Source organism: Amia ocellicauda, chromosome 15 (genome assembly GCF_036373705.1).
Source record: "Amia ocellicauda isolate fAmiCal2 chromosome 15, fAmiCal2.hap1, whole genome shotgun sequence".
Taxonomy (NCBI): domain Eukaryota; kingdom Metazoa; phylum Chordata; class Actinopteri; order Amiiformes; family Amiidae; genus Amia; species Amia ocellicauda.
Genome location: NC_089864.1, coordinates 8,048,138 through 8,069,840, shown reverse-complemented (window position 1 = coordinate 8,069,840; position 21,703 = coordinate 8,048,138). Strand labels below are relative to the sequence as shown.

The following is a 21,703-nucleotide window of genomic DNA, read 5'->3' as shown; positions in this document are numbered from 1 at the left end:
GTGCATCTGTTTGACTACTGCCGAAGAAATATAAGTGAAAACAACACCATGGCTTGGCGCTTTTTGTGGAGATTTGGCTTCTTCTTCTTTAAATGTACATGTAATCCATTTTCCTAGTCAAAGCAGAGTAGAAGTGAAGTGGTGCATGGAGATATAACCAGAGTCTAATAACACCTATTTGTCTAAGCATGGGGTCTTAGAGAGAAACAAAGGCTCTTGATTGCATCGTGGAAGTATACGAAGTACAGAAGACATCTTGAAAGCCGCAGCCATGGATTTAATACCCTGAAAACAATCGTATGTATCTTAAGAAACTAGTCCATGTCATCTGGCATTTTGTGCGGTGTAATTACTCTCCTGACTCGTTGCGTCTATTGAATGTGCTTCGTGTGTTCACCGTGATTTTCTGTCGCTGATTCTGATTACATAGTTACTCGCTGTGCTAATTAGCATCTAAAAAATCTAAATAAAAGTATCTCTGGGCATGGCACAAAGCATCTCCGACGCTCTCCAACGCGTGGCCCGGAGCTCATCTACATCCCCTCCAAGTGTGATTGAACCAGAAATGAAAATTCAAACCACATTGTGTGCACAAACACACACACACAAATGAATAACTGGAAAATCCAAAGTGCACAAATACCTCCTTTAAGTGGCGAATACAACACTTGGCAGGTTGAATTATCCCAGCAGCACCTCCTTCACATGCATACTTGGCCAGGCTATGGGGATTCATAATTAGACCTGATAAATACAGAGTTGTGGCCTGAAGCCTCTGTGTCAAAATCAATATTTCCAGAGGCGCACTACAAAAATAATAATAAAAAAGCCTGGTTCCTGCCCTGTAACTGACCTTGCTGTCTTTACCAATGATTCTCCAAGAGTATGGAGGCCTCAGATTCGTTTACACTAACAACGCTTTGAAGTATGCAAAGACAAACCCTCTATTTACACATAAAAAGACACCGTTGTGGAGGATTAGCACCTTTACAGGAGCTGAGGGTCGGGATAACTTACGGATCTTAGATGGGAAACCATAGAGAGGAAACCGAAAGTGAAAAAAGCTTCAGTGCGGAGAGAGGCGAATGTTGACTGCATGTAGAGACACTGCAACAATTGGCCACTGAAAGGAAACATACCACGATGTCGCTTCCAGTTCATCGGCAAAGAAAAAATAACTGTGCTCATTAGCATCACATCATAGCGCAAACACACAGCACAGAGCAGTCCCCCATTGCTGGAAACAAACTGGGAATATAATCTGCACCTGTGCAAGGCAGTTTGTTTGGACATGAGGAAAAAATTAACGAAACAGGATAAGGGCAAGTATAAATGAGGGCCCTGTTAAGTAACACAGGTAGTGCACTTCACTATGAAACTAACAACAGAGCCACCCAACCAAAGCCTCAGTAAAAGTTCTGATTTACACAACATACAGATGGACAATAAAACTGATCTACATGCCAATTATATCAATTCACTAAACATACATCCGCTTTTTTTTTACACTTCAAATACGTCCAGAAAAAAGTGCCCTTGAAATAAAAGAAAAAGACTAATTGATACCTTAGTTCTAGAAATCTACTCACAACGTAACCTTTTTTCTTGAATAGTGTATTATTTAACAGCCTGATAGAAGTTACGGCTGCCTGGAAACTTGCACCAGAAGCAACAAACTGCTTTCGAATGGGATTAGAGTACAGGAGAGTAAAGGGGGAAACCCTGAGGAACACAATTTGAAGTATGTGGGTGTCTGTCTGTTTTATGTTAAACTGGTGAACAGAAAGCAACACTCAGCCTTGATAGAGTTGTGGTTCTCATCCAGTGATCCAAAAAACAAAAACTACAGACGGGTGACACATTAAAGGAAAAACCAACATAAAGTGTCTCAGTAAGGTGTTGGGCACCACGAGCCCCAGAACAGCTTCAATGCTCTTGGCACAGATTGTACGAGTCTCTGGACTCTACTGGAGGGATGAACACCATTCTTCCAAAAGATATTCCCTCATTTGGGGTTTTGATGATGGTGGTAGAGAGCGTGTCTAACATGTCGCTCCAAAATCTCCCATAGGTGTTCAATTGGGTTGAGATCTGGTGACTGCAAAGGCCATAGCATATGATTCACATCATTTTCATACTCATCACGCCATTCAGTGACCCTCGTGCCCTGTGGATGTGCATTGTCATCCTGGAAGAGACCACTCCCATCAGGATAGAAATGTTTCGCCATAGGATAAAGGTGATCACTCAGAATAACTTTGTAATGATTTGCAGTGACCCTTCCCTCTAAGGGGACAAGTGAACACAAACCATGCCAGGAAAATGCCCCCCACAGCATAACAGAGCCTCCGGATCCCCTCACTGTAGGGGTCCAGCAGTCAGGCGTGTCCCGTTCTCTTGGTGTCTCACACATGCACTCGCCCACTTGTCCAGAACACGAGCCAGTTGAGCGTCTGTGTGACTGAAGCTCCTGCCATTTGTGCCCCAATAATGACCCCTCTTTCACAGTCACTCAGATCCTTTACTCTTGCCATCTTGATCCAAAATCAAGGTCAACTGGACCTGCTCAGCATTTGTATACATGTACAGAGCATGATGGGATGTTAATTGCTTAATTGTATCATGCAGTACACCTGTTTGGAGGCATCTGCATTCGTTATGTTCCTCCACTCATTTATTCAGGTTTTTCCTTTAATTTGTCACCCGTCTGTATGTCCTTTATTATTTCAGATACAGTTTCTTCGCATAATACCTCATTCGTTATAGATCAGATTCAGCACATAGATCCGAATGGCGTAGCCGGCCTTCAGTGAGTTCCCTTCCCAAGTCTCTCCCGCTGATGAAACAGTATTGATAGATTGACTCGACTCAAGAGAGCCTGATTTCACACAGAAACGTGGCTTTGCTAATTGAGAGGTTTGTTGCTCAAAGGAAGGTGGCTGTCTAGCAGCTGCAGTTAATTAAAAGGTGTCCGTTTGGAAACTCATAAACTTAATCTACTCAGTTGTTTCAGTTTTGTTCCTGCATTTGCATTATTTGCCCGTTTTATTCCCTGAGAGAATAGTATTTATCGATTGATTTTAATAACAGTACAGGTGAATATGTTTACAGTACTGATATATCGTTAAGACCGGAAAATATTGTACGGAATAATCGTGGTCGCTTATTTTTAATTTTATTCCAGAGGCATCAGCACTTACATTCTATACTTTGTCTGCTGGACTTTTTTGTGTCGACATTTTGCTTTTCTGTCCCTTTAATGAACAACCGAAAGGAGATACATCAGGCTGGAGTCCTTAGGGCTGAAACATCCTCCACTGTCATTGTGTGCCGTGTGTACTCTTTAGATCTTATTCATCAAAATGGTTTTCCGTCACTTTGCCCTTTTCATGGGGAAGCGAATTCGGGGTCTGCTGCGCATCGATAGCAAGGAAACCTTTTCAAAGAAGCTCTTCAGGACGGCGGGAGCCCGGGTTATTATAGCGTCTGTGTCATCGAGGTCCATCCACGGATCTGTGCGACTGGGAGCGTTATTCCATATGAAAAGGGTCAGAGAATTACAATTTTATCTTGAAATAGATTCATGTTTTGGCTCAGGCCAGGATAGCAGGTCGGCATTAACAGACATATTTATATTTTAGCAACTTTCATGCTGGTTAAAGGTGGTTGATTCTTATTATCAGCTGAAATGTGTAGATTGTGTAGATGTCGAGGGAATCAGTGCCATAATGATTATTGTAGACAACTTAAGCAAAAATGGCATCAACTGGACTTTAGGTGTCAAATGTCTGTGGACACATCTGAAGACTTCACACTGAGCTGAACGTTTTATGGGCTGATTTTATTCACTTTGTTTGACCTTAATCACATTGTTAGTCATCTTTTGGCTCTTGAGCACTGGAGACCAGAATATTTTTACATTTTTACATTTTACATTCTCACGCTTCTAAATACTGTAAGTAAATAGTAAATGATGCTGAGTTCTATCTACCTGGTCCATCATTTGGGAAACAAAACAGAAAGCTCTGGTTATGTCTGCATTCTTCACAGAGAGCATCAGGATGAAACTGTTTACACTATTAGTCAAACTATTGACAGACGCACATGACAAAGATGCGAAACATCAAACTGATCAAACAGAGAGGCATCTGGGACGGGTTGTCCAAGCATTTCCCCTGAGACTATCTGTACAGTTACCTTCTAGTGCATCCATTCCTGGCGTGGGGACCAGGAAGGTCTTTACAGGGCTACAGGAAGTCCGTTCTTAAAATCCCAATTATTATTATTATTACCAATGTATGTAACCAGGCCCTCTTTAAAAGTGTTTTCGATCTACATACCCATGAAATTGAGGGAGTGGATAGTATTTCAGTTGCCCTCCTATAATTTGGCAAGCCTCTCTAGTTTCAGATGAGTATTCATTTTGAACTAGTCTAAGCTGAGGTGGTTATGGTTAATGCAACAGGAAAATTCTGTTGCATTAACGGGGACATTTAATCAGGCGTTAAATGGCGTGACTACCGGAGTGTTTCCTCGCATCAAGAGGCGCACATTAAGACTAGAATTACATCCTGACAGCCTTCGAGCCCGGCGTCTCCATCTCGGGTCTGAAATTATAGCTTTGTTGCAATACGGCCCATTCTGCAAGTGTAATATGTGTGATGCACATGGTTTTTCAATAATTTTCCAGTCGACCTCTTCGCTGAGTGCAAATCTCCCTTTAACGATCTGATTTTTGTTGTAAACAAAGCAGCCATTCCCATCTCCAACCCTAATCACATCACAAAGGGTCTGTGCATTTCTTAGCTATGCATCATTCAGTGTTCTTCGTTTTCAGTTCAGCATCAAGGGAGCTCAGCCCTGGTGCTGGGGTGGCTGTATGTGTCGGTATCTTTAACAGAAAAACACCTGTTTAGAAAACTATCAACACAATTAATTAGCCGAGGGCTCAAATACTCTAAAAGCCTGTTTAGACATGAATTTCACACAACTATAAGGTTCAGTCTCAGCCACATCTACTATCAATCGGCCTTTGCTCCTTTTCAAACGGAAAGTAAAAGTCAAATCCCTTATTCCTAACATTTTAATTAGTTTCCACAAGCATGAACTGCTGTTGAATCTGTAAGTATGATGTGATGGACTGGAACACAAAAACTATATTTTTGTTCAGTATTTCTCATTTGTTCTTTCATTTTGTTAGCTTTGATATTTTTTTGTCCCCCTGCTCCTTCTATGCATGCTCCATTTATGTCTGTTTTGCTTAGGCCTACTGTAATAAGCGTCTATAAAGTAGCAGAACAATCTGTAAGAGCTGTTCTTCTTCTCTTTTTTTTATTTTTTATAAAAGCATACAAATACTAACTACGGGCATCACAGCTGTGTTTTAATAGAGCAAACTAGTTCCTTCCATATGTAAAAAGTTTGTTGTGTTTAGTTATCCTGATTAAAAGACAAATTATATAAACACATCCAGTTAAACAACCTTACTTATTAATTATTTTTAGGATTATCTGGATGTATTTATATAACTTGTCTTATACTCAGGATAAATAATATTCAGATAATAAGATGTACAAAACACTTTTAAGGTGACTGAAATGTGACATTGTCTTGTATGTATTGTAATACAAAGAACATGTTGTAACACATGACAAATGACACAAATGTCATGTATCTGGAGAAAGGTCATATAAACCGAGCCTGGACTCTACATACGACACCTTTAAAACTCTGTGACTCCTAGTGCTCAGCTGACATACGGCCTCTCGCTCAGCAAACCACACCACAGAAAGAAAAACTGGTACAAAAAATAAATAAACACAAAAGTAGGAAAAAATGAACTGCTGGATTTACTTTCGTTTGATATTGACAGTGTTCAGATGTTCGAATGCTTTGATGACAATATTCCTGGTTGTTGTCATCACTTCAGAACAGTTACGCTAAACAGTACTAACCAAATAGCTACCTACGTACTAAACAGCGGCGGCACATTATATTCCCCAACAACTAATTCGTTATTACAAATAAAATGATAGTACTCTACTAAGTTTATAAATAGGGGATAAATATCTCTACTAATAATATCTTACTAATTATTATTAGTATAATCGTTTGTCAGATGCTATACTGTTAAAGTAACTTATAACTAAAGTGTTCTTCTCATGGTCCCCATGTCTGAAGTTTTCTTAACTTTATTATTGACCTTTGTTTGGTTGCAACTCCAACCTTCAAGATGCCTGGCAACCTAAAAAAAACGGTGCTGCCGGTGTTTAAAGTTGCAGTCCTGTACAGGGCTCAGTGAAAAATTATAGTGTTCGTGAACTATCTCATCCTTATTATGCGAAGACAGACAGCCAGATGGCACACACACAATCAAGTGTGACCTTGGCAAAAAGCAACGCGCTGGAGCATCGATCTACACACCGAGCCACAATTACGCAGAGAGAGACAAGAGCGTCTGCAGGTCAGCGCCCGATCCTGCTTAAAGTGCTGATCAATAAATGCAGCTGAACAAACACATACAGGTATACTTACACATATTTTGCTCTAACTATGTATCTATATAGTGTGACACATATTGATAGATATATCGTTACAGACATAGATATTGATGTTTGTACACAAACATTTGCATTTACAACCCGTCCCCCCACCAAAAAAAACAAAAAAACAGGTATAACTTCAGAAAGCCAGGCGAATTACAGAATTACAGGCATCGTAACAAGGCATTCATGCATATTCATTTTCATTGATTTGCATGTCTCCTTTTCTATATAAATACTTGACAGATTAATGACTGGTTTGGCTTCCTATCCCTTCCAGACAGGCTGCAGTACCGCGAGGTCCAGCTCACGTCTAGTGACTTCCTACTGAACAACATCCTCCCAGTGAGGTTGGGTGGCAGCCTCCATTTCGATCAATCACACTCCATCACCGTTTCTCTCGCATAATACGATAACTTCCACTGTCCGTCCTTTTGAACTATAATAACGACTGCTTGTTCAGTGCCACGACACTGAACCCTGAAGCTGGGCAGCAGTTTGAGTGTTGACCAACAGTGCCCTGTGGCCCCGCCTGGCTGTTTTACTCCACCTGTGATCCTGTCACTGCTGCTTCCTATCAACAGATGGCCTGCGTGTCAGTGTCTCTGTCTCAGGGCCCAGAACGGCGCGTCTCCCCAGCTGTATTTCCCATTTTTCTGTGTTTTTGAGTCTTTGTGTGAACGCTGTCCTGGCATTACTTCGGGACAGAGCAGCCATTAGCTGAGGTAGTCCGATCAGAGTGCGCTCACAACAAGAGGAAGGGCCATGAGGGCCAGCGACCACGCTGCGTCCCCTGCCCACACGCCCCCGGCGCTGTCTCAGGAGCGGCAGTGGAGCGGTCTCCAAGCTGATACCTCACAGAGCCCAGCTGAGCCCTGTGCCGGGTTTCACCGAGCAGACTGTATCATAACGGATCCTGTCGGGAATGGCTCTTGCAATCCGGCTTCCCAGACAAGAGTGACAAGACCCATTAACTTGGAAGCTGCTACATCCAATTGGCAACCAAGAACATCCTAACTGTATTTTCTAAACCACAAGCGTACAGACAAATTTAATATTGAAAGATGAGCCCCATGAAAAGTAGGTGGTATAAAAAAAATGTCTGACACTGTTGCCAATGGCTGTCTTTGCACAAACTTAAGACTTGAGGCATTTCGATTTGGATAAGCACCAGAAGCAGGAGTAACAAACAGCATTACTCAAGCAGTCAATACATCCCCCTCCCTATTTTATCTCCATGTATCCAAAACAATAGTAAGCAGCTAGAACAGTTTCTAACATTTGCTGACATATGGAAATAACAAATTCACCTCCCATAACCAGCATAAATACCTGCTTTAGAAAACTTAATCTCTTAATACCTCTGAGTACCTCTGAGAATGTAGGAAGACAAATTCTGTGGCGGTAAGATCTCAGACTGGAAGGAAAACATTTAAAGGTGCTAAACATCCAGTTGGATAGTGGCGTATTGCTCACACACCTGCAGTACGGTACTGTAGGTGGGAACAGTTTGCAGTGAGTCATTATGCAAAGCTATTTCAGCAACGACAGGATAATGCAGGCTGTCTTTCTGGGGTAATAGGAACTGCTTGGGGACATAGCGAGGTAAAAGGGGATTAAAGAGAAAAGAATATCGCTAAAACACAGATAAAAGTTTTCGGGAAAATTAAACGAAATTCCGACTCCAAAGCAATAACAACCGCATCACCGTCTTGCAAATGATAAAACACGAGAATAATAAGAATAAATACCATTATCTCATATTACTTTTCTGAAATTTAATTTAAGAGATATATGAAATGGGTTTCAGCATGAATAGAGATCTCGGATAAGAGAGGCAGGTTAATTTATTTTCTCCCCCTTGGTATAACCTAAATGCTTAACACTGTCAGCAAAACAATCCCTGGGCACATGGGCCAAGCGTTTTTATAACAGACAGTGTGCGGCTAATGTTGCCCTGAGAAACCCGGCATTGATCATAGTATCAGCCTGATAATTGGTACTCTGAAATTACTTTAAAAAGCTTCATCGGGGGAAAAGGACAACGGCAATTGAATTTAAAAGATGAAGCTCAGATTGCATTCTCTGGATATTTCGTAAATATGATTGTATTTCACACAAACACTTCACTAAAGGTGAGACAATCATGCCTCCCTACATTTCTGACCATTCAATAACTCAACAGACTACTGCTTTCTTAAATAACACAAACAACTATCGATATGGCGTCAGGCTTCACTATGAGCAAATGCTATGACATGAAACAAGGAAAAGGTCTCCGTTAAGATTTAAAATCCATAAATCATTGAATACTTCTTATCATATCTATCCAAAAGCACTTAATTGGGTTATACTGCAACAGAGCTACTTTAGTAGGCTTGAGGGACTTCATTACAAAGTAATACAATATTAACTATAGTGCAAGTGACTTAGCAACAACAGCACAGGGATCGTGTTGTGTTGAATGCATCTGTTTTCTCAGCTAATCTATTTGTGCATATAATTGAGAGAACTGTGAAATTAGTATATATCATTTAGTATTCGAAACTTTGTTTTTGCATCAAGGGGGGGTGAGTCACAAAGCGTTATTCGCTCTTTCCATCACAAAACCCTGAAATCATTAGAAAACCACACTCGAATAACCTCACAAAATGTGTTGCGAATTATTTTGGACAGAAACGTGAATTCAACAATTTTGCACTCCTGACAGTAAATGCGACTTTCTTCCTTATCTGATAGGACGATATTCCTGAAGACTAAACTGTATTGGACTAAGCTAAGAGGAAGTTATCAATCACACACAAAATAAGGAATGTTGGCTCTTCAAGTTACGTTCCATCCTTATGCCCAGATCTCCAACCTTAAAACTGTTTTGAAAATATCACAATCCGAATCAAAGCGGCATCTGTATCTACGCACATTACATCACCTGAAATTCATAGTAGTGATTCTGAACCACCTGTGCAACGCTGATGAGTTTCTGAAGCACTGCCGACAAGACCTGACGAATCTTGGTGCCTTTTTTCTCTTTCTTTGTTGTTAATACACTGAAATAGCCCGGGAAGCCTGAGAACTGATCCATGAAATGGGGTAAAAGGCTGGGGTTTTCAGATTGACTGACCACATCTGTCGTACACCATTAAACCGCTGCTCAGACGGCGGGTGTCACATGACTCAAGAAGGCTGCATCTTTATATGCGTCTCCTCAATTACCTGTGTCCATTTTGCCATCCTGCGCCGCCGGCCCATCGGGTATGACGCTCTTCACCTGCAGGAATTCGTCGGGCTCATCGCCGCCGATGATGGTGAACCCGAATCCCATGTTGCTCTTCTTCAAGGCGGTGGACAGGAACGTGCCCTTCAGCTGAGTGGCGTCCCGAGTGAAGAGCGGCTTTTCTGCGTGGTGCCAAAAAAGAAAGGAAGAAAAAAGACACGGAAGATGTCAGTCAGGACGGCAGAGGATGGCGGCACAGCACGGACACGGGGAGCGGGTGCGTAAACGTCCGTCTTAGCAAACAAAACCAGCTTGCATTCAACTGAAAAGAAACTTTTAACTTAGTAAATTAAGGCTGCTGAGGCAGAAAAACAGACATTCACAGTTTAATGTTACCACTGTACACATGAAGTATTAATACAGACACGGGGTGGGACAGGTTTACTAATGCTTTGCTCCAGCGGAAAAGCTGTGGGAACCGATATTTGTTATGCGCAGACGAAAAAAAACTAAAACAAATTGCTAAATGACCAATATGGGCTAATTGTTTTCCATTCAGGTTGCTAGCTTCAACTCATACACATATATTTTTTTACTTGACTAAAGTACTTTAATGTTCTAAACTGGAGCAAATTTGTTTTAGTATGACTGGCCCATTATTTTTATTTTTTTTATTGGAGGGAAGAAGCAGTCTTGTGATATCTAACATTGTACAGCCTTGTGTATGCCTTGATGGGAAGGTACAGTCTACAGATTCACACGGCGGACTGGTATTAAGACTCCATCCTGGTTTCTTCAGAATACGTCAAGAATAACACAAATAAAAAGGCACTGTGATGCTTCAGAGATACAGGATATCATCTAATTATTAAATGCATCTCAGATTTTTGTTTCCCTTTTTGGACGATTCAGTCTCAAAGGAAGAATTGTGAATCTGTAAATAGTTCCTGTTTCTAATTCATCACTGATAGATTCTGCTGGTATTTGGGAACGTTTGGAGTTTATTTTTGGAACCAATGCAGCATCGAAGGCAGTCAGATATCTCAGTTTTGTGATTGCGACAGAAACAACTAAAGCTAGAAGAGTGAGCATGCGGAAACTGACACAGCAGGCACAAACCAGGGGGCGGGGCACCACGCTGCCTGTGCCCTACTTATAGAGAGAACAAAACAGCAGGAGAAAAGAAAAGAAAAAAAAGACTACAAACAGGCTAAGGAAAAAAAAAACAAAAAAACTTCAAAGCGCTGGTGATGTACTTATTCCTTTACTTTACAAGAGTGCAGCTGGGCTGAGGAGCTGCCCTCGGACGTACCATGCAGCCTGCACAGTCCAGCACTGCCGCTTGGAAACTGGGACAGGTCAGTCATACTGCGGGAGCGCTCGGGTGCAGGGCCGAGGTGAGCGAGTTTGGGCCTAGGTAATGTTGCTGAGGAGCCCTCTACTGTTACAAAGGAGAAAAACCCTCATTCGTAGGCTCCAGTCTCATGCACAATCCCCCAAAGTGACCTCCTCACAGGCTAGTTCAGTCACACAGCATCACTACTCCCTCTCAGTACGCTCTCATAGCGCGGTGATGGATGCTCTCATTACCCCCCGTTTGCTCTCTGCATTAGTTAGTGCAACACACATAAAAGTGAACATTAAGAGACAAAACATACAGATAAACTGAGGTGTGAGTCACTGGCTTTGTTACAGAAAGGTATGATGTGCTCCCATTGTCTTAATGTTTTCCACAGCCATGAAAAACCCCGATGTGAGCGGCGAGACGGGCGCGCTCCGGCAGAGTTACCTCGGAAGACGGGCGCAGCCTGCGGAGGCTGGGAGAGGTCTTGGTTTGGCATTTGCTGTTGCTGTAGTCTTCTCTTGGCTTCTAGAACAGGGTTCTCAAACTGGGTCCTTCTGTTTATGTGACTGAGGGGCAGGAAGAAAACAAACATAAAGACAATAAGCTAAATAAGAACAATCTAACATTTATTAATGGACATTTTATTTACAAATAGGGAGGTAGACAAATAACTAGAAAGAAAGAGTCTCAAAAGACAGGTATTTTCATTGTTACAACAGAAAAATCTATCAACCAATCAACTAACCAATCAATCAATCAATCAATCAACCAACAAACCAACTAATCAATCACCAACCAATCAAGCAATCAACAAACAAACAAACAAATAGAATGACCTGGGAATACAGCCAGCAGATCCTCCAGATATGTGTTTTATTATACATCGCTTTTAATACTCTCTGTCACAGGCATACAGCTTTTACGAAGCCCATGCAGTCTGGACAGTGTCAGTGGGGGTCTGTGATTGAGATCCCTGACAGGTCTGCTGGGACAAGGATCAGTCTGACAACTCCGGCACCACTCAACAAACACAGTGTTGCTTCCTGGGATTTAAAATGGCTGCCTCCTTGCTTCCACAGTCTCTGAGGGAGGGCGTTCAACAGCTGGGCTACCCTCTAAAGCCAGCATCCAAATCCTAATAAAGACTGCCTCCAAGTAATCGAAATGAACTTGTATTTCCATGTGAGCTTATTTATATCGATGTAATAACTGTGTGTAATAATTGTCCCACTAAAGTGCTGTTGTACTCATATTGTGTTTTTTACACTTTGGGGCTGAAGGCTAAGTCTAGAGATTTAGATTAGTGTGTCGACCCATCTCCTGAATATACATTTTCTCGATGCAGCTAGACTAAAACCATAATAACAATAAAACAAAAGTGTGCCAAGTATATATACAATGTTATGTATACAATTCATAAATAGATGGTATACAACATACAGTGGTCAAGTGTAGTTGTTAGGAAGATCAAATATACGACTACAGGGCTGAGACATTCTCCCGCTAATTTGCCATTTTAATGATGTCATTAATCTCGGCGATCAGCAGCAGCTCGATGTATATGTGCTTTGTCTGCGCTGCCTATGGCGCATGTTTTGCTTGGCAGCACATGTAATATATAGCTGATAAACCAACTGCTCTGCTCAACAGGGACTTCACAACAGCTTCCACGCTCAGCCCCGGCTCCTTCCCATCACGGGCAGGACTCGTGCCGAATTCCCAGGCCATGATATAAATAGAGGCACCTCGGTAAGCACTGGTGCAGGTCTGTACATTAATGAAGAAAAACAGCGGCGCAGGAGGGGGAAAAAAGCACATTTGGTTCAATCGACAGGAGCAATTAGTCCCCGCCCACCCGAAATACAAAGACATTTTGAGAACAGCTGTTTCTGGGTATTCATGTACATCTAAAAAGATATTGGCAATTAATAAAAAAGCCTTGGAAACTTACTCAACATAATAACTGCCGTAAATAGGGTCATCAATTTTCTCCCAGCCATATGGAAGCTCTGCAATAAAACGGCAACAAAGAATACATTATTAAAGCTACCTCATACAGAGGGGGAAAACACATTTGTTATTAGCGCTTTGGTGCCGTGTCAAGCGTACGCTCGACGCTTTCGTCTGAGGACTTGAATGCCATTTCAATACAGACGTCTCTATCCACTGACAGAGGCATGATGTCTTGCTAAGATGATACTTTTCTCCTGCTTGATTATGGCAAGTGTATGGAAAATTAACACAACGACAACTGAAAAACAATGTGGTAAGTAAGCACTTATAAGGTTGCCGTGTTCCCGTCATTGTTTTGTAACCCACACTCTGAGGAATACTTCACTTTTAGGGACGCGGAGTTGAGTGTTTTTCATTTTGTTCCTGTTGGAAAGTGGAAGCTCGTTCCTCTCGGTTTTAACACCTCCCCGGCGCAGCCTGTTCGGGACTCAATTCCACTGAGATTGTTGGCAAACGCCTCTAAACAGATCTAATTTAAAAACACAAATGAAACGGCTGTGAGCGGAGCGATTTCTGTGCTACAGCGAACTGCTCGGGCTCACATAATTCCTTGGAAAACCAGGGAGGCCAAAAAAAAAGGAAACTAAAACACAGCAGAAATGCGTCTTTGAACGTTTGTAGCGGAACGAGCACGTGGCGTTGGAGCAGAGCTATTAATTAGAGTCACCCCCCACCACTACCTCTGCTCCTCCCTTTCTGACACTTCTGTTCGACGCAAGGTGCAACTGGATTGTGCTGGAAATGCTTTATTGTTGTTCTCCTTCAATCTCTTTGTAGACACATATAAAAATACATGAAATACAACTATTATTAATCATATAAAAATAGACCGGTTTTGTAGTTTAGTCTAATTACAGATCGAATCGTGGTGGATAAGACGCATATCGTCACCTTTGAAGGTTTAAAGAGTAAAACATGTAAAACAAAGCATTCTCTTGAAGATAATGATATGCGCTATGCAAATGAGCCATTAAGTCATTTGCATGTGATGGTCTTCCAGAGTTCTGAACAAACAAACAAACAAACAAAAATAAAACCGGCTGCCCACCAGGTCTCTGAAACAGCTCAGGGACCTGATTCCAATTAACTAAACTTTAAATTACTTATTTAACTGCACTGGCTGTTAAATACCAAGAGTGACCTACTTTAATATGCTGTGGTTTGTCTCTATTTCAATTTCCAGAAGCTGCAGACGGCTAAATGATCCCTATCAGAGTGTCACAGATTTAGGTTAGTAAATGGCTGAGAGCTCGTGGGGCTGTAAGTGAGAACGACAGTGGGAAGCTACACTGCACTCACGTTCCCTCGGGAGCTTTTATCGTTTGCACTGTTATGATCCTGACAAATGTTATATAGGTAGTGTATCATTATGTGTCTTATTGACTCCATGGATTGATTCATGTTTTGTAACTGTAAATGCAAGTAGTTGAGTATTTGCGCTGTTGACCTATTCGGTATCTTTTATTCTTTAGTTTTGGTGATTAATAAATGATCCATTTGTTTCACTTGAAAGTGTGGAAGGAAAGTGCAGCACCGATTAATCCAATCAAAAGAAGAGGTAGATTAGATGTCTTTGACACCCCAGACTTTAAGAGGGACTTTAATGAGAGTCAAAATATTTCCGAACTTCAGTTTCCCCCTCCACTTATCGACTTTACACGGATAAACGGCAAGTCAAGCATGTGTTACTGTGATGATGGGTTTTTATGCAAATGATTGTCCATGGACTCTCACAGCCCTATACTACTCTGAATGGTTGACACTGTGCCTTCACTACAGTAAGTGGATCTAAGGGGCTTTTCAGATGATAGCATGCATACTATTTTTAAAACAGGAAATACTTACACTCTCAGTATATCAGAGTGTTTTAACCAGCGCTGTAGGCACATGGGGTCTGTTTTTAAGTCTGAGTGCCCTAAAAGTCTAAGGGTAACATTTACATATCAGCTGCATACAGTACGTAATAACAAACATTTCCCCATCCTCAGCACTTATTTTCACAAAGTGTCCTACTTCATATATAAATATAAGGAAATCATGACACATTCATTTGTTACTAGTACATTGGTTTCCACTGGAATGGTTGACTGTTGTTAATACTCACTTACAGTGCTTTGCATTGGAATATTTTATAGATTAAGCATTTTATCTGGAACACTGGAATTGCTCCTGGGCCTAAATGTACCAAATGAGCCGTAGTGCTTCGTAATATTACATCTCAATTACACTTAGACAAGATGTGTAAAACATTTTGTTGCAGAGAAATAAACACGAACAAAAGCAGGGTTTTAATGTTTTGTTTTGCTAAAACATCAGAACAAGCATTGGAATGTAAATGTATCCGTTTCCTTTTCTTATTTAAAAACATGTGATTTATATCTTTGACTACTTTCAGTAAAGTAATTGCATCCAATCAAACAGGATCTGAGTTGAATAAAGATCTCTCCTGGGAGTCCCTTATACAGGTCATGCTGCAGGAAAGGGCAACTCTTATACTGAAAGCCAGCTTCCCACTCCCATATAAGGCACAGGTGTAATAATGTGTTTATCAAATAAGGAAAGAATAATCCAGAATAAAATTATCACATTTTCACTTCTGCCTTCACAAACTACAAATGTGTTTCCCCTGTCTGCCTTGTTACAATGCAAAGCCAAATGTGTCTAATTTAGCATAAGGCTTTCTTCAGTCCTTATATAAAGTTAAGGACATCCATCTTAAGCTACTGCCCTGCATTTATGTGCATTTGATTTCCCACCACCTTTTGATATTCTGATAGATTCTTTATCAATTCTGACATAACATACATAATAATACACTTTCCATGGCGAGCAGAGAGCTGTTCTATGGATCTACGAGTGACAGATTTAATTTGCATTTCCAGAGACATCAGATAATAAGGCGTATTAAGACGATCCGTAACACAACAGCACTTGCACTTGTGAAGTGTTTGTATTCAACAGGTCGATGCCTTTATCCAAGGTGACTTTCAAGGTTAACAAGCGTACAATATACTCTTCATATAATACAATTTTAAAGACCATATTGTGCAGGTTCTAGTATTATCATACAAAGAGCAATTCTGAAGTGCAGTCTCATATAGTACAATGTGTGTGTTTCATATTCCACTATAAGTTTTTCCCAGAAGTCTTATGCAACAGATGCAACACTGTATTGTGTCTATTGGCTTTGGACCTGCTCTGAAAAGTCCTCTTATTTAAACCACATGCAGTCACATTACTACATTATACATTATTCATGGCAGATACACAACTATGGCAGAGCCTGCTTAAGTGGATATTGAGTAAACATACATAAACATATTAATACTCACATGTTTGTTGATCCAATTATTATTGTATTTATAATTGCAATAATTGCAGTATAACTAACCGGAAGAAATATCTTTATCTTACTGTAAATATATGGTTGACTAATAATGTTCCGGTATTCTGTAACTCAATGTATTTGAATGTCTAATTCCAGGTATAGAAAACAACTATGAATGATGCTGGTAAGTATTTATCCCCTTTAAAGCCTTTTAAATGAAGCCAAGGCAGTTTGTCTGAACGGCACCAATGCAGATGGGGGATCTCAGCTTCCCCTGCAGATGGAAACCTCTTGAAATGAAGTATTGATCTGAAATGTACTGCTTTATTTCTTTAATCTATTAGGATGCATGTTCTTCTACCACTCACCTATCTCAGTACCCAGAGGGGGTTCAACAAAATGCAGAACAGGACGCATTTTCTGTTTCCTCCATTTGCAAACAGGTTACAACAGGCATCTGTGGTCAGTGCACTCTCTCGATGTGTGACACATTTAAAATAAAACCAAGGACACAACACTGGGCGCAATATCAAAAAAGCATCTGTTCCCCTGCACGTCAGCTCCCTGTAGCACTTCTGTGATAGACTGTAATTGAAGTCCACTACTTGAGATGGTCAGAATATTTCAAATAGTTCAGCCGGTCAAATAAACCATCTTACAGGCAGACTTCTTGGGTAATTAACACCATCGCAGCTACACAAAGCATTCGATGAGGATACACAATCTGTCAGCCTCGTCTGTGTTTGACTGAAAACATTCAACTTCAAAATATCCTCTTACTTTTTCTATTTATTATAAAAGCAAAATATGAAAACGAATATTTAAAAAACCCAAAATGTCATGGGGTTTGTTATCTCAGAGCTGATAAGCCTATTATTGCATTCATGGCTCTAAAATCAAACTTCCCACAAAGCCTTATTTTGTAAAGCAGTAACCCTAATCAAAACGGTATCAATCAGGATTGTTATAATCCCTCCTGTATCTTTCTCCCCTCACTCTAAATTGAGGCTTTTGTGCTTTTCCATCCCCCGTACAGCCAGCTACCGAGATCTCATCACGAATTCTCCCCGGGACCACGAGCACCCTAATGCAAAACCAACATTTCAATCTTAGTTTCGTACGGGTATATTAAATCAAGGCCCGTATCTGCTGATTTCGGAGCCGTGTGAGTTACACCCAGCTCCATCGGCAGAGGCTACAGCTACAGCTTAGCGAATGATTCTTCACAGAATGACCTGCACTTTATTTGGAGTCGTAAACATTAAAGCACCTGGAAACACAAGACAGCAAACAAAGGCCGATGGCACCCGGGAGAGCATCTTATTTGAGCTCCTTCCCCGGCCTGAGATCAAGCCTCTGCTTCAGATTGTCATCAGCGCCCCAGTCCCTTCCCTCTCAGCTGCCTCCTCACTTCTTTCATTAAATATGAATGAGTCTCTCTCAAGTTTCCACCACGTTTGAATTCTAAAAAAAGCGGAGATCAAGGGGCTGCCTTGTGTTTCTGCACAGCCTCGTATCTGATAAAGCCATTATTTCAAAAAGTCCTCTTCAGCACTTTTTAATGGATTTCATATTCCTTATTTAGCTAAACAGAAGGCCGCGGTGCGACGTGTCGTGGGGAAGTGGTGGCAGGCGAGGCAGGCCCCGTCGCCTTCACACTTCATTTACATTTTAAATTGAAATCGCTTCCCTGTGATCTCTCGTGCGTCAGAAAACCATTTCACTGACAAACTGCACTTGCAGGGCGTTTATTTATATTCAGGGATTAGGATTCAGACTGTGGTTTGTAATCTTCCCCAGATATTCTATTTATACCTCAGCTGGGCTTTGACTGAATCGCCGATTTACATTTCTGTTGAATGCTTCACCAAGGTGTTGTATAGTGTGGGGAAACATCACCTACACGCCTCCCCCCATTTGTATCAGCTCTCTGCAACTAACTACTCTACCTTTACTCGACTCTCAAAACATCTTTCACTGACCTGCAACCTCCAACAAGACTTTAAATAAGAATGACAGAAAAGAGATTTGATTTCATTGTTCCTATTTACGTAAGTGCACAGATTCAGTTGCAACTCAAAGATATGCGTTGGCGAGTTTAAATCACCCATTCTGTCCATTTCCCATTTAATCATTTCGTAAAACCAAGCAAATTCTTCCTGTTTTCTGTATGAAACAATACATTTTGTCAACAGTGTTTTATATTTTCCTCTCTGAAGTCCGTGAATAACCTCACAGCGGTAAATGATCATAACATTTTGACACGTACACCACGGTAAATCCTGATAAGCTCCTTTATCTTTCTCCAAGTTATTAGAGGTCTGACGAAATACAGAAACTAGACAGATTTCTAGACCGACCAGTATAGTGGACACGGGGGGATTCAGTACTAGTCTAAGATTAACCCTTTCAAGCAACACCCTATAATGGACGTCATTGCTTTAACATATTTTGACGGTTTATCTGAGATTTCTACCCCACAGAAGAGGACTGTTTTCTCTATGCGTTCCTCTCTAGCTTGTCCTTGCTTGAGTCTCATGATGAGTTATTTTAGAGAAACTGTGAGCCAGCAAAGTCAAAATTAATGCTCACTGGAGTAATGCCAAAGTTGCATGGAAGGAGAAAGAACTGTGGCAGTGCCATGTTAGATTAATAGTGTTTTTACAGGGTAGATTATAAAACATAAAGTGTTGCACCATCTGGATTCCTAAATTAAAATAAGCCAATTCTACATTCAAAATCGAAGAGAATTTCAAAATGAAATGCAAATGAATGAGATCGGGGATGAAGTTGGCAAGATGCGTTCTTCATTGAGGTGTTTCCTGAGAGTACATTAAAAGCCACAATTTTCTATTAAACATATGCAAATGTTCGCTGCTCTTTCCCACCCCAAGAAGATGTTGGAAAAACATGAACATAAATAAGAGACAATAATTATAAAAACAAAACTGAGATTATGTCAGTGAGATTTAACGGAGAATGATTCAGGACAGGTTTTGACGCAAATTTCCTGCTATACTGGAATCCATCTGTCTCTCGGTTCTAATAAGGGCACCCAGACCAGGGATGACAAACTGCCCCACAGCTAAACAGATCTGTCTGCATGCTTTGCAGCAGGAATGACGTTTTTATGGTTTGTGTGCCAAATGTACTGTTGGTCGGTATGTTCAAGAAGTTCCTTATTCCCAATTCATGTGCTTTTTGGCCAATTCAGACTCTTTCTGTTGTAGCGTAGACCAGCCGTATATATATATATATATATATACACTCACCTAAAGGATTATTAGGAATACCATACTAATACTGTGTTTGACCCCCTTTCGCCTTCAGAACTGCCTTAATTCTACGTGGCATTGATTCAACAAGGTGCTGAAAGCATTCTTTAGAAATGTTGGCCCATATTGATAGGATAGCATCTTGCAGTTGTTGGAGATTTGTGGGATGCACATCCAGGGCACGAAGCTCCCGTTCCACCACATCCCAAAGATGCTCTATTGGGTTGAGATCTGGTGACTGTGGGGGCCAGTTTAGTACAGTGAACTCATTGTCATGTTCAAGAAACCAATTTGAAATGATTCGACCTTTGTGACATGGTGCATTATCCTGCTGGAAGTAGCCATCAGAGGATGGGTACATGGCGGTCATAAAGGGATGGACATGGTCAGAAACAATGCTCAGGTAGGCCGTGGCATTTAAACGATGCCCAATTGGCACTAAGGGGCCTAAAGTGTGCCAAGAAAACATCCCCCACACCATTACACCACCACCACCAGCCTGCACAGTGGTAACAAGGCATGATGGATCCATGTTCTCATTCTGTTTACGCCAAATTCTGACTCTACCATCTGAATGTCTCAACAGAAATCGAGACTCATCAGACCAGGCAACATTTTTCCAGTCTTCAACTGTCCAATTTTGGTGAGCTTGTGCAAATTGTAGCCTCTTTTTCCTATTTGTAGTGGAGATGAGTGGTACCCGGTGGGGTCTTCTGCTGTTGTAGCCCATCCGCCTCAAGGTTGTACGTGTTGTGGCTTCACAAATGCTTTGCTGCATACCTCGGTTGTAACGAGTGCTTATTTCAGTCAAAGTTGCTCTTCTATGAGCTTGAATCAGTCGGCCCATTCTCCTCTGACCTCTAGCATCAACAAGGCATTTTCGCCCACAGGACTGCCGCATACTGGATGTTTTTCCCTTTTCACACCATTCTTTGTAAACCCTAGAAATGGTTGTGCGTGAAAATCCCAGTAACTGAGCAGATTGTGAAATACTCAGACCGGCCCGTCTGGCACCAACAACCATGCCATGCTCAAAATTGCTTAAATCACCTTTCTTTCCCATTCAGACATTCAGTTTGGAGTTCAGGAGATTGTCTTGACCAGGACCACACCCCTAAATGCATTGAAGCAACTGCCATGTGATTGGTTGGTTAGATAATTGCATTAATGAGAAATTGAACAGGTGTTCCTAATAATCCTTTAGGTGAGTGTATATATATATATATATATATATATATATATATATATATATATATATATATATATATATATATATATATATATATACACACACACACACACACATTTATGCAGAACATATAAGCACTCTATCTATCTATCTATCTATCTATCTATCTATCTATCTATCTATCTATCTATCTATCTATCTATTTAACACATGCAAATATATTCATACAGGTATCCACATACATTTTTACACATAAAATGTCATGTTGTGGTATTCAAAATCGAATGCAAAGGTCACTTTCCTTAATGAACTAGTGTCCTTGGTTGTGGGGTGCTGCACAGAATGCAAATTATTTACCTGCGTCATTCCTCCAAGTACAAATTGGTTGTTTTCCAGATAATTGAGTAGTATATCCTTCTATATCCTGTATTCTCTGTATATGTGCGGTATATACGGTTCAGTATCTACATGACATTAGCTTTGCTTGAGGTAAGGAATAGAAAAATAATTAAAATACTAATGGAAATGTGCAGCATTTAAAGTCAGTCCTCGTCAACATTTTAAAAACCAGTGTGAAGGAAGAATTTATTTTTATTTTGCGCCACCTTAAATTGCAGGCAAAACACTGATCTCACAGTGAAGATGTTTCCATGACAACTTCAAGAAGAAGACTCTCGCTAGAACTGCAGCTTAAACAAAAACAAAACACCCCAAAACAAAAATCACTTCAGAAATCAGGATGTTTACCTATGGCAAAGATGGATTTATGCTTCCTCCTGAAATTGCATGGGAGAGGA

The 21,703-nt window shown here is 40.8% G+C and overlaps 1 protein-coding gene across 4 annotated transcripts in view; it reads right to left on the bottom strand.

Annotated features, from left to right (window-relative positions):
• magi2a (membrane associated guanylate kinase, WW and PDZ domain containing 2a) overlaps window positions 1-21,703 on the bottom strand; it is a 283,670-nt gene that overhangs the window by 58,016 nt on the left and 203,951 nt on the right. For 3 of the 4 annotated variants that reach the window (XM_066687156.1, XM_066687157.1, XM_066687158.1), the window contains exons 7-10: window positions 13,053-13,110; window positions 11,546-11,667; window positions 11,069-11,197; window positions 9,756-9,938 (exon numbers count right to left, since the gene is read on the bottom strand). In XM_066687156.1, the coding sequence (XP_066543253.1) occupies window positions 9,756-9,938; window positions 11,069-11,197; window positions 11,546-11,667; window positions 13,053-13,110 (492 nt within the window). The remainder of the gene's footprint in view (window positions 1-9,755; window positions 9,939-11,068; window positions 11,198-11,545; window positions 11,668-13,052; window positions 13,111-21,703) is intronic. The other variant, XM_066687159.1, reaches the window with a different exon arrangement.